Source organism: Cannabis sativa, chromosome 9 (assembly GCF_029168945.1).
Source record: "Cannabis sativa cultivar Pink pepper isolate KNU-18-1 chromosome 9, ASM2916894v1, whole genome shotgun sequence".
NCBI classification, from domain to species: domain Eukaryota; kingdom Viridiplantae; phylum Streptophyta; class Magnoliopsida; order Rosales; family Cannabaceae; genus Cannabis; species Cannabis sativa.
In genome coordinates this window covers 55824813-55838511 of record NC_083609.1, presented here as the reverse complement: position 1 = coordinate 55838511, position 13699 = coordinate 55824813, and the positions used below count along the sequence as shown (strand labels likewise).

At 30.5% G+C, this 13699-nt stretch overlaps 2 protein-coding genes and 1 long non-coding RNA gene across 3 annotated transcripts in view; 2 read left to right on the top strand and 1 right to left on the bottom strand.

Annotated features, from left to right (window-relative positions):
* The window catches only part of LOC133031036 (cell division control protein 2 homolog), a 32487-nt gene that overhangs the window by 8250 nt on the left and 10538 nt on the right, over positions 1–13699 (top strand). The window lies entirely within an intron of this gene.
* Positions 1170–2888, bottom strand: LOC115723935 (uncharacterized). Its single transcript, XM_030653397.2, has 2 exons — positions 2676–2888; positions 1170–2585 (listed from the first exon to the last, which is right to left on the bottom strand). Exons 1-2 carry the CDS (start codon positions 2706–2708, stop codon positions 1266–1268), a joined length of 1353 nt encoding a protein of 450 aa, XP_030509257.2. The 5' UTR covers positions 2709–2888; the 3' UTR covers positions 1170–1265.
* LOC133031035 (uncharacterized) lies at positions 7844–10421 on the top strand. Its single transcript, XR_009684559.1, has 2 exons — positions 7844–9247; positions 10150–10421. It is a non-coding gene; the product is annotated as an uncharacterized LOC133031035 (long non-coding RNA).

Sequence of the window (13699 nt, the reverse complement as noted above, 5' to 3'; positions counted from 1 at the left end):
ATAAATAGAAAACAAAATAAACATATATATACAAAGTATTTTATATTATTAGTATGTTTATTATAATTGTAAACATAAAAATAGACATAACTAATTTATCCTATACTAAAATAAGTATATTTTCTTTCTATTGTTCTATATGGGCTCGTGTTGTATTGTATTATATTAAATAAGATTATACATCATATTTTTATATAATACTATACTATGTTAAACTTTAATTTATACTAAAATATTATATATTTACGTTCCTATAAAAGTTAATAAACAAACATAACTTTATAAACTCCAAAAATTATTTAATTAGAAAAAATAAACATGACACAATAAACAAAGAAAAAGATGAAGATAAACAAATTTTTTTTTTATATATATTAATTATTTTCTAAAAAATTACTAAAAAAATAAACATAACACACATAGAGTGATATAATAAACTTATGTGAATATTATTATTCTATTTATTAAATCAGTATGTTTAATTAATAGAAAATAAAATAAACACATATATAAGATATTTTTTATTATATGTATGTTTATTATAATTGTAATCATAAAAATAAACATAACTAATATTACCATATATATAATAATCAATAATTATTACTATATTTATTATAAAAAAAATTGAAAAAAAGTTTTAATTATATATAAAAATGTATGAGAAAATGATAATATGTTTTTTTACACATATTTTGTAATTAATTAATATAATGTATACAAAATTGTAAAATGCAAAAAAAAAAAAAAGTGTCAAGTGGTATAAAAAAAAGGGCCAAGTGGTATTTAAAAGAATTAGGCGGTATTAAAAACAACTAACTTCATTTTTGACAATTAGATCCACCTTTAGATGGTCAATGTAAAAATCTCTAGATTCTATTTCCCACATTTCTTCTAAATTTGTTATTCATTCTTTAGATTTCAATTTCTCATTGAACATTAAGATTACGTTTGGTTGTATTAATAAAGTGGAGTTGAAAGAAATTAATCTTTACTTATTTTATTATTTTGTTGCATTCTAATGAATAAGTCTTCCACTATTTTCTAAAGAATGAAAAAACCTTCGTATTAGAGTAATGTATAAATCAATATCATTCATAGATAACTCGTTGGTTGTATGTATTTATGTCCCAAAATCAAATTGAACTAATTTGAATAAAATCAAACGATTAACAGAAACAAAATCAAATTAAGGTTTCCATTTCATTGAACAAAAATAAAAATCATTAAAAGATAGAATGATTTTGTTCTAATAATTCTAAAATCTAAGTAGAAGATGGAGAAGGGTGATTGAGAGGAAATATTTGAGTGGGCCACCATGGATGGATAATAGGATTAACACGTAATTTGGCTAGGGATATCTTAGGTGGAATATGAACAAGAGTTTCAATGCGATTCTCATTTTGGCTAAGTATTTTACATTGAAAAATCTTTATCTCCTCCTTAGCTTTAGAAAATTTATTTGAGTGCGAGAAAAAGAACACATCTCCGTCATCTGGATGAAGAGCATGTATAGCAAGAAGCGACGACGAGCTTATGCAACACTCAAACTTCATCATCATTTCATCATGATGATGCACCAAATTCCAACTACACATCTCACCATCATCAAACAATTCCCATGCCTTGAAAACAAACAATTGCTTCTTCTTACACCAATAGAATTGTGCTACTCGTACTCTTCCCCGAACCACTCCAACATGTACCCTAGAATTTGAATAACGACCTAACTCCTTAGGCAAACCAATCAAACGGTGTTGTTTTGAACAAACATCTAATGCAACAATGCCTTCAGTTTTGCGTAGACCATATGGCCAATATATTACCCCATTGCTTCCCACGATGGCTGTTCGATCTTCGCTTTCATTAAAAATGGTAAGCATTTCTGAAAAATTTAAAGTTGAATGACTCCATCGTCCCGTCTCAGAAGAAAATATTGTTAAATGAAGTAAATGTGGTGGTATACTTATTGAATCAACTGTCCCCATACTAATTTTAACTACTTTATATTGGGTCTTACTATAATCAGATACCACTAATGCATATCTACGATGTAAATAAAAAGATCTACTATACTCATATTCATGAAAAGGATCTGGAGGTTTAGGAAGCTCAACAAGCTGCCTTGTAAAAGGATTGCAAATGCAGAATCGTTGACCAGGAAATAATTCAACCAACAACAAATCCTCAAACGATGACCATAAATATGCTCTTTTCTTGGAGGACAATAAAAATTGTAATGCCGGTATCTGACCATAGTCAAGAATCTTTGATCTCTCGGAGAAATATTCTATTGACAAATTAAATTCAGGCAAGTAAGAGTGTGTAAATAGTAGGGTAAAAGGAAGAGATGGAGATGACGACTGTGATGAGTTACTAAGCCTTTTATGACGATGATAATAATTAAATCTGCGACTGAAATATGCTTTGGAATGAGAAATAATTGAAAACCAACGCTTGCAGACATAAGCACACTCCACTATACATTTAAAATCAGGAAGTCGGAGTAATATTTCCAAAAGTATGTCATCATTGAAATTAGTGCATCCTTGTTGATTAGTGATTTTTTGTCTTTTCCTACACAACTGATAAAACAATGGTTTTCATTTACATTTACATAATAAGAGAAAATAAAATGAAGAGCTACTTACTATAAATATATATAAATGAGTTACCTCAACATCATCATTCCTGGGTATTTGGTCCATTAATCGTTCTTGAGAACTTGAGAACTTTTTGGTGGTCTCTGAGATTTCTATTAAACTGAAGAAGTGGAAATAGGATGTGCACTATCTGATTTCCTTTTAGCTATCAAAAAAAACTTGTGATCTCAAAAGTTTATGAATACATTGGATATATATATATATATATATATATATATATATATATATATAAACACATATATGAATTGATTTGGAAGCAAACTTAGTCAGATTGTAACCTCGCTCGTAATGTGGAAGATATATAACAAACTTCCTCTCCCTTTTATTTTTTATAATAATAATAATACATTATGTTTATTTATTTATTTGACTTAAATTTTCAAGCAATATATATCATTAGTAGTTATATCTTAACTAGGGGTGTGCATAAATCGATCCAATCCAATGAGAACCGACCGATCCAATTACAACCGACCGCCAAACATTGGATATCCAATTGTGATCGGATCGGATTGGATGTTATTTTTAAATATCCAATTGGATCGGATCGGATGGTGGATGGGGTGTCTAAAAATCCAATACATCCAACATCCAATCGAACTAATTAGTATTTTCATTTAGTTTGGATGGGTAATTAGATTTTATATTGTTATACGTCAAATTTATATGTATATATGAAAATTAACATTATAGTTTTACTCTTTTTTTCTTGGATTGGATGGATCCAGTCTGATCCAATACATACTGGATCTAAAATATTGGATGGATCCAATCCGATCCAAAAAATATTGGGTTTAAAATATTGGATAAACCCAAATTAAATAAATAAATATATGTGAAATACATCCAATGGATAGAACCGATCCAATCCAACATCCAATGGATGTTGGATCGATTGGATGATGAAATTAATTGGATCGGATCGGATGGTAAAATCTAACATCCAATATATGATTGGATCGGATCTGGATAGGCCTAAAAACATTGGATGTGATCCAATGAACACCCCTAATCTTAACCCGTGAATTTCTAAGCTATAAGCTATATTTAATATTTGATTACAATAATTAAGTTCCATTTTCAAAGCACATCAAGTCAAACTCCCTATAGTGTAGGATGTAGTTAATTTTCTACAACTATGTTTAGAATATCTATTTTACACCAACTCAATAGATTGATTAAACGACAAAGTCAAAACTAACATTCAGTAATTAAAACCTTAAAAGGTGGACAAAAAGCTTTTTTACCTCTTAAATTGAATTAATTATTGTACTTATAGGCTCTTACCTTTGGATTATTTTACTTGGCAAAAATACCCTTGGAAAAGAAACAAATTTTCATTCGGTTGCATTTTGGGGTCCATTTGATAAGCAGGACTGGATTGGTTAATTTGTCAAATCTAGTGTTTGGGCATATTAGAAGTTACTAATCCAGCTAACCTCATATTATTTATCCCATCCAGCAAGGTGAGATAAACAATCCCATGCAGGTGAGTTTTTTTTTTTTTATCGTTTTTTAATTTTAATTTTATTAATATATTTTAAATTAATAAGAATTTGAATGAAAAAATTATCACACATTTATTTATACATTTTTTTTAATCAAAAACTTATTTATTAAAATTAGTGAAATGTATAATTATGAATTATTATACATAAGTTTTTAAAATTTAAAATATCATTAATTAAACAATAGTTACTTAAATTGATTCTACGAAAAATAATATGACAATAAAATTATATATTATTTTTAAATTACTAAAATTTTATATAAATATTTTAAAAAATTAATATTTATATTAAATTAGTGTTTAAGATAAAACAATTTTATACTATTTAAGTATTTTTATTTACTATTTTAATTATTTATTAAATAAAAATATGATAAAATATTTTATAATATATTTATGATATATACTTGATCATATAGGATACATTATTTTATTTTATTTTATAACTTAATTATTGTTATTTTTTATTTTTATATTTTTTTGCTGTGAATTATTTGTTTTTTTTTTATTTATTATTATATATTTTAATTTTAATTTATTGTTATTTTAATTTAAGTTTTTCTTTTTCTAAAAGGAAATAAATAAAATAGTCCAGTCTATTTTTAAACCAAATACAGGATTACTTTCAGCATAATCCAATCTTGTCCCGTCCAGTCCAATCCTTTTCAGTGCAATCCAGTCCAATCTTGCGTACCAAACGGGCCCTTAAAGTATTGGATATCTATTCCAATGGAATGCCCTTGTCATCATTTCGGTACAATGACTATTCTATTTTGAAATAAAAAAAAAACCACTCCAGTATAACATGAAAAAAAAAATTAATGATCTAAAATATTAATTTTGTTGCTCCTAAACACTAATAAAATTTTCAAGTATTGAATAAGTTTTATTATTTAGCGTTGGGATCATGAGAATTAAATTAGACTAAATTAATATTTATTATGTATGTTAGATTATTAAGTTTAAAATTATGTTTTTTTATGTCATTTTTATTAAGAGTTAGTGCGACATTGCTAATGTGTGGAAATAAATTGTGATATATAAGATGAATGGGCTACTCCTCCCATTGCCAATTAGTTTTGAGATGGAACCCCATTCATCTTATTCTCAAATTCTAACATGGTATCAGAACCACTTGTGATCCGTTGTGAGCCCAAAGTGCCACCGGTCCAAAAAGCCACTTGTGATCCGTTGTGAGCCAAAGTGCTGTCGGTCCAAACAAATACTTCTGCTGTCTCCCCTTTAACCTCCATTTGGGACCTTTCGGTCAATGTGTGCCAATTTCCAGTGTTGGGGTCTTTAACTTGTTTCAAAATCCACAAATTTCCCGACGTGTACACTCACAAATTTCTCGATATTTGGCCTCGTGGGATTCTTTCAAATGTCACGTTCGGTCCTATGGTCTCTCAAAGGCCCAAACGTGAGGAGGGTGTATTAAGAGTTAGTCTCACATTGCTAATAAGTGGAAATAAATTGTGATATATAAGATGAATGAGCTACTCCTCCCATTGTCAATTGGTTTTGAGATGAAATCTCATTCATCTTATTCTCAAATTCTAACAATTTTGAGTTTTCTGGCAGTCTGAAATGAAGATTTTGGGTTATGTGGGTTTGGAGAAGACAAAACAACTTAAAAATAAAAGGAAATAAATTAGTGTTTAAGATAAAAACAATTTTATATTATTTAAGTATTTTTATTTTACTATTTAAATTATTTATTAAATAAAAACTATGATAAAATATTTTATTATATATTTATGATGTATACTTGATTATATAGGATACATTATTTTATTTTATTTTATGACCTCGGTACAAGTGGCCTCATTACAGGTGGATTTTGCGAAACCCACAAAGCTTCATCCCAGGCTGCCTGAAACCCACTCATCCAAGTCCTGCTCTAATTAAGAAACACAAACGAACTAGGTTTGGATTGTTTAATTTGAATCAAATATTCCTATTGTTCATTTGTTTAGATTCTTCAAGAAGAGATTGGATGAGTAAAAGGGTATTTTGGACCAATTAATGCCCTGGCTTTCAACCCTGGTGGTAAAAGGTATATTTCTAGCCAATAATGCAATCTATTGAATTTGAAATGTTTACTTGGTTCAAAATCTAATTGCACTCTGATTCCCTTGTTCATCTATAGTAAATAACTATATACAACTCTGATTATTCCTAGGTTATGTCGTCTTTGGTATTAGTTTGGACTCATCTCACTTGTAGTATCCCCTTATTATTTATATAGAGTATACTTAAAATCATTAATGAGAACCTTTTCTTTTCTGTAAGTTCCTATGGTTCGTGTGGCAAATTATGCTGCCTATGTCATCTGTCTGGTTGATAGTGTCATCTAGTTTTTTGATCTTATCTTGTCTTTGACAGGTCAGCTAAGGGAGCTAAAAATATGACAGCTGTCTTTCCTTGTTGGCTGAGCTGTTAAAGTTTGTTAGTTTAGAGTTGGTATTATAGAAATCAGGGATTACCGGTTTTTTAACTAACTCTTCTGATTTGATTAATTAGTTCTTGCTCTGCTAGGGCAAAACTCTGTTCTTGTTTTTGTTGAAGTGTTTCTTGCAGATCTGACGAAGTGATCTTCAAATTGAAGGTGCTTCAGAAGTCGTGCGTTCCTGAAGAGAGTTCAGATCTCCATGCTGAAGAAGAGTTCAGCTGAAGAGAAGCAAGGGAATCTTGCCTACTGAAGTCCAAGGCTCTTGGATGATTTACTGATTTGAGTGTGTTCAAATCATTTGGGTAATTTCTGTATGAATTAGTTTCAGATTACTTTTGGTGTAATTGTAATTGAAACTGGAAAGTGTATCTTTTGATTCATAATGAAAGTTATTACCCTGGTTCAAGGGAACCCAAGCACTAATCGCCTGAAATGAGTTTTCAGGGTCCGACGAAGCTTGTAAATTTGAGTGTTTTCTGGTTAGTTTCATGCATTTTACATTCAGTATAAAAAGCATTTTAACATACATTAAGAATTCAACACTGCTAGACTTTTCATTTTCTAATAGAGATAATTTGTGGCAGTCATGCAAGTTTTAGAGATAAGAAAAATGCGTTCTTAACTTTAAAGATGTGCTGTTTTGGAAATATGCTGAGGATGGGGAATTCTCTGTCAAAAGGGCTCTTAATGTCTGTTCCAATTCAAATAGCCGTAATGTTGCAAATGACCATAATGCTGACATTGATAGCAAACTATGGAAATTAGTTTGGAACGATAAGGTCCATTTTCGACTTTCGGTATTGATTTGGCGAGTCTTAGTTGGTTGCCTCCCAACCAAGGATAAGTTGCATTTTGTGAGGGAGAAAACCTGTCTTCTGTGTGACTCTGCATTGGAAACCAGTTCCCATCTTTTCTGGGAGTGTTCTTGTAATATCCAGATTAAAATAGTATTTAATTTTTTTTTTTTTTTGGATATTAATTGAGCGAGGATAATTATCTTGTTTCTTTGTGTTGTTAGTGAGTTGATATTATTGCTTAGAGTAGTTGTACCAATTTTCTAGAGAGAGTTAAAGTTGTATTAACTACGAAAGTAAAATATTATGGTATTTTTACAGAGTAAGTAATCGTTTAATTAAAGCCCAATATGAAGGTCCATTAGGGTTTTATAATATATTTAGTGAGTTTAATTAATTAATGTTAAAAATTCGTAGGTTTGGATAAATTCGCAGGATTAAAAACCGTTTTACTAAAATGATCATATCTGGAGTTCTAGAGCTCGGATTGAGGTGATTTCAGTGGCGTTGGAAAGATAATTTAAAGATCTATAAATTTTGTAGAAATAACTATATCAGAATTCGTAATTTTTCTAGGTCAAAACTAAGCCCTAAAGTTACGAGATTGAGAGCTAACAATTTAAATTTAAAAGTTAGATATTTGTTTATTTAATAATTTATCATATTATTATTGTTATTATGTTAATATTATTATTATTCATAAAACTAAAGCTAATAAGATTCAGAATAGTATAGGTTTCATTAACCCTAAAATTATATCGTTCTATTCTTCCCACCTATTTGAGCAAGACTAACCCTAAAAATTTTCAAGTCATCTTTCCATTACATCCTTAGCCAAATCTATACCACTCTTCACTCTCATCTTTGATCACCATCATCTTATGTCTATCGATCCAAGTAGCTTGATGTATTTGAGGTAAGAAACTCTACATTAACTTATTTATTGATCACAATAGGAGAATTTTCGTAGGTCTCCTTTTCTTATTTTTCAGAATGAAACATGTCTCAGTAAAACTGTCATATCTCTTTAAATACTCATCTGATTCTCGCAATCTTAGTGTCTATAGAAAGCTTATTAAATTTCCTATAATTCTTATGAAGAAAGATTTTACAGAATCGAAATTTATCTATGTCAAAAATTAGTATTTTTACGCTGTTTGTTGTAAATCGTTTTTCATATTTTCTATATAAGTTGTTTCAGTAAAATCCGAATATCTCTCTGAATAATGATCCGATTCTAGCGATCTTGGTACTGTTGAAGAGATAATTTAATTTTCCAAATGTTTTATGAAGAAACTATTCACTAATTATTGATTATTCTAAGTCAAAATTATTGTTTTATTGCTGTAGTTCGAAATCCATTTGTTTCAGGATTTCTAGAAAACTGTTTCGGTATAATATCTATATCTCTTACGTTATAACTCCGATTTTAAAGATTTTAGTGTCATTAGAAAGGGAATTTGATTTTCTAAAACTTTTATGAAGAGAGTATTCTCTGATTTGGAATATTTCAGTATCAAAACTTTGTATTTTCGATGTCTCCTGTGATTCGTTACTCCATATTCCTTCTCAGAAATAGTTTCAGTAAAACTATCATAACTCCCTCAGTTTTAATCCATTTTTAATGATCTATATATCGTTGGAAAGATAATTAAATTTCCTATAATTTTTATGAAGGAAACTTTTACTGAATTCGTGTAGTTATTGGTCAAAAATAGTATTCTTTCTGCTGTACTGTAAGAGTGTGAATTTTAATGTTAGGGCCTTGACCCATGTGTTATTATAGGTAGTAGTGACGAGATAACAAGTTTAAGCAGCGGGATTTGAGGTAAGGAAATTAGATAGTTTTGTATGTGTTTATCTGCATAAATTTAATCTTTATGTATTGAAATATGATTTATGATTTGTTATTATGAATATGTATATGGTACTGAGAATGTGTGGTATGGACACAATATGAGGTTGTGAATTGATACATAAATTATGATTGTATGACTTGTATATGTTGTATGTTGTATTTGTATGTTTTAGGTTGTATGTTGTATGATGTATTTGTATCTTGCATGTTGTATGATGTATTTGTATCTTGCATGTTGTATGATGTATTTGTATCTTGCATGTTGTATGTTGTATGGTGTATGGTTTATGTTGTATGTTATATGTTGTATGCTAACGTCTCAGGTAAAGTGAGGGACCATGGTGGGGTATGATACGGGATAAGGCCGTTGAATGTAGAGATACCCTACCCTACATTTTACTGAGTCGTGTATGAGATTGTTATGGTGGGTATGATACAGTGATGTTACTGTTGAATATAGAGATACCCTATCCTATAACAATGGTAGGGCTGCATAGGCCCATGTTATTATATGGGCAGATTAGGCCCAGGATATTGTAGGGTCAGGCTAGGCCCGGGTTATGTAAGTAATGGCTATGATATGCCAATGTTGTGATAATGTTATTATTATCTATAGTATTGATATGATTATGTTATGAGTATGATATTGGAGTTATGATCTCTGTATATGTGTACGGTGTGAACAAATAGTATAGACTTGTATGATAAAGGTTTCTATATGTACAGTTATTTGGTTATAGTTATAAAAGAGCATGTATGATATTGCTAAAACTTAATAAATACATTAATGGTATGTGTGATATTATATGGTATTGTTTGATAAGCATTTCCTTACTGAGCTTTTAGCTCACCCCCTTACTTTCCCCCTACAGGTATTAGACAGGGAAGTATGTATAGTGAGCAGGGTCAGTTCTGGTACGTATACTGTGAGCGGCTACGGGCGGACAAACGATCTAGAACGCCAGTGGTGCCTTAGTTTTATTTTAAGCAGTTGATAAATCTAACACAGTGGAAATGCATTATTTAAAATTATTTACTTACTGTATCTTGTTTTACAAATGAAGGATCCTTCTCTGTTGCATTTTGATTTTTTTTAAAATCCACTGTTGTATTTAAATTATTTTTTTTTTATCTTTTCAAATTATGCATGAAAATAGTATTTTTGTAAAATAAGGCAAAATATCGGGGCGTTACAGTTGGTATCAGAGCCGATCGTCCGTTAGCCCGAAGGATACTCACGGTATACATACAGAAGACTGAAAAAGATCCCTCTCACTATTATGTAAGTGTTAGTTTTAATTTTCTTGGTATTGCCATTAATAGTTTTATATGTGATACATAGATTTTTGTTAAAATATGTTTCCTAGAATTAGTGCCTCATCTGTAGTGGGTGCTTAGAGAAATTAAGAGTATATTACCTGTTATGATTGATTACACTTTTTATGAAGAATATGAATAGGTTTTATTTTTCTTTATTGTCTTGAATTGAAACTAGGAAGGACAGTGTTCCTTTCTTGAAAATTTAGAATAAATTATATTAGGAATTCATAAGATTTTGTTTGATAAATAGAATATTACTAGTTAAGCTTGACAACATTAAGTTTAGATATATTCATGGAATCTTCTCTCCCTATAATTGAACTCTTTTGTTTCTATTAAATTAACCTTTCTTGTAAGAGCTCACACATGAAACTAGAAGATCAGTTAGAATCAATGTGAAAAGAACGACCAATAGAGGTGGGGGCTAAGGATGTGTGTTCCGCTGACCCACAGATGGTTGATGTTCTAGAAAACCCAATAATAGTTAAGGCTAACGATCTAATAGAGGTATTGGAAGGACTACGAGCATGACTAAGGCAATTTGTTGAAGAGTTTTCACAGGCTCAGCAAAATATCACCAACACTAGTAGTGGAACTTGAAGCACATAATGAAATGTACCAATAGCCAACTAAGTACCGACGCATATATTTTCACCTATCTATGAATGGTTGAAGAAGCGGTCTCTACACCTAGCCATGAATGGAAGCCCAACATATAGGAAGTAGGGATGACTTAGAATAGTAGACGTTATACCAGACTGGGACAGTATAATTTACGAAACCTACTTATTAAGAAGGATGAAATAATAGATCTTTAAGGAGAAGGTACTATCTTGTTGGATATTCTATAAGTTACACACTCTTAAGTTAGATGGTAAGAAGTATGAGTACTGTATGCAAAGACATTGGAGATAAGTATGTTATAGAAATGAGTCAGGAGAGGACGATGCCATCATATAGAAAGGAGTGTAGTGTGCTGAATAGAATCCAAAATGAGAAGTTAGAAAGAGACATGTTAAAATTACTAGAGGTAATAACTTATGAAGGTATCTTAAACACTAAGAGATAAGCAGAGCATCAACAAATATTAGATTACCGAAGGAAAGTTGTAAACTTTAAACTCAAGGTCATCTACTTGGTGGAGGAGATAATAGAGAAAAATGTGTATGGCTTCGACAGAGACATTTTCAAAGGAGAAAGACAAAAAAAGGTCCAGGCACGGCTAACAATTTGGGTACAACATGAATGAGAGACAACTAAGAGGGTGACTACTCGGAATTGATCACAACTACACAACTAAGAGATTGTGGATGCAGCTTTGTGGCGGGTGTACAACAAACAACTATAGAGAGTAGATCGCAAATTCAAAACTTGAGAAAGAGGAGGAATTAGCATTCAAGGGTGACATCCCTAGATTCCAAATACTCACTGATGCAACAACAATGGTGTGGAGTATAGCTCAATGAGAAAATGTTAGGAAAGCCTCACTTAGAGACAGGAGAAAAGTGAGACACAATTAGGACCAAAGTAACATATATTGAAGAATGTCATGGCATGTCAAGGACTATACAAGTTTTTGATAAGTGTTGGGATTAGAAAATACACTCATGCAACATAAAGGAATTCAAGGCACAACGTAAGCAATGGATACTACAATCCAATTACGACTTATATTATGGGCAATAGTATAAGTATGTTGGAGTGTCATCTAATGAGAAACTAAGAGGAAAACTCACAAAGTCCAGCCCTGCTGAAAAGAGATGGTGTTTCTAGGCCCTATAGTGCCCGAGAAGAAAATGACTATGGATTTGTCAAAAGCTAAAATTGTTAAGAGCAAAAAAAAGGGAAAAATATTAGATATTTTTCTCAATCTAAAAAGCCAGTAATAGAGATCTTTGGAAGGACTCTCTCAAGCTGACAATAACTAACTTATTGCACACTACTAAGTCTTGTCCAATTGAAAGTGCAAAGTTAGAAGAAGAAAAAAAACAAGATAGGTATTGATAATTTGGTGGCGTTTGGATGTAAAATGAGACGCTTGAACAAATTATTGACTTGTGCTTAAAGGTAGTATGGGAAGTAAGAATAAAAAATTCCTGACTAAGGAATTATAAATAGTGAGTCTCCAGTAATAAATCAAATACAAGTAGGGGTATAGGAGGTATAATAGTGATGGACAGAGTAAGGTCTGTTCGGCATAATTTGCAAATTATATATATAGTATCCTTACCCTGATAACTTGGATGATCAATACATTATGAGATTGGTATAGTTGACTTATTGTTAAAAGTCAACAAATAATAAATAGTTGGGTTACGATAAGCTATGGTAGGATTGAACTTATTTTAAAGGGGTTATTAGTGTGCTTTCTATGTTTTAATACATATATGTTATAGTCTTAAGTAAATAATCAGTATTGGAATGTATGTTTAAGAGATTTGGAAGATTTAGAGGTACAATTAAGAAGTTGAGATATTTTTTTTTTGGTGAATTAAAGAAGGCTACAATATATATAGGATATGAATATGGCTGGAATAATCAATGCTATGATAAGTATGAAGTTATGTGATACCTCAGATGGCTGGTATATTAGAAGAAGCAATCATTGAACATAACTATTAGAATCTATCGGCATTACAGATTTAAACTTCATCACTATATCGATGTAATACCAAAGTAGATAAAAGTTAGTATAGAAAACTAGCTAATCTCATAATCAAGTCAACTTGATTGAAGGGGGTAATGGAGGACCAAGCACCATAAGAGAGATTAGCAAAGAAAATACAATAGAGTGATACAAAAATCAGACAACAAAAGGATCCAAAGACGATTATCTTGGAAAATGGGAAGTCATGACAAGTGCAACGAATGCATGGATAAAAGAAATTAAGAAGTGAACGTTAGACAAAAAGGTGGTCGGATAGATAGTTAAATATTTATACATAGAAGACCTTTTAAAGAGATTCCATGTTTATTTCCAAGTGCCATGGAAAAAGTATCTATCGATGAGTAACAACTATGAAACTGCAAGAATGACACCGTAGCTTTACAGTGGAAAAAAAAAAGACAGAGAGAGAGTAAGATTTTAGTCTGTAATAACAT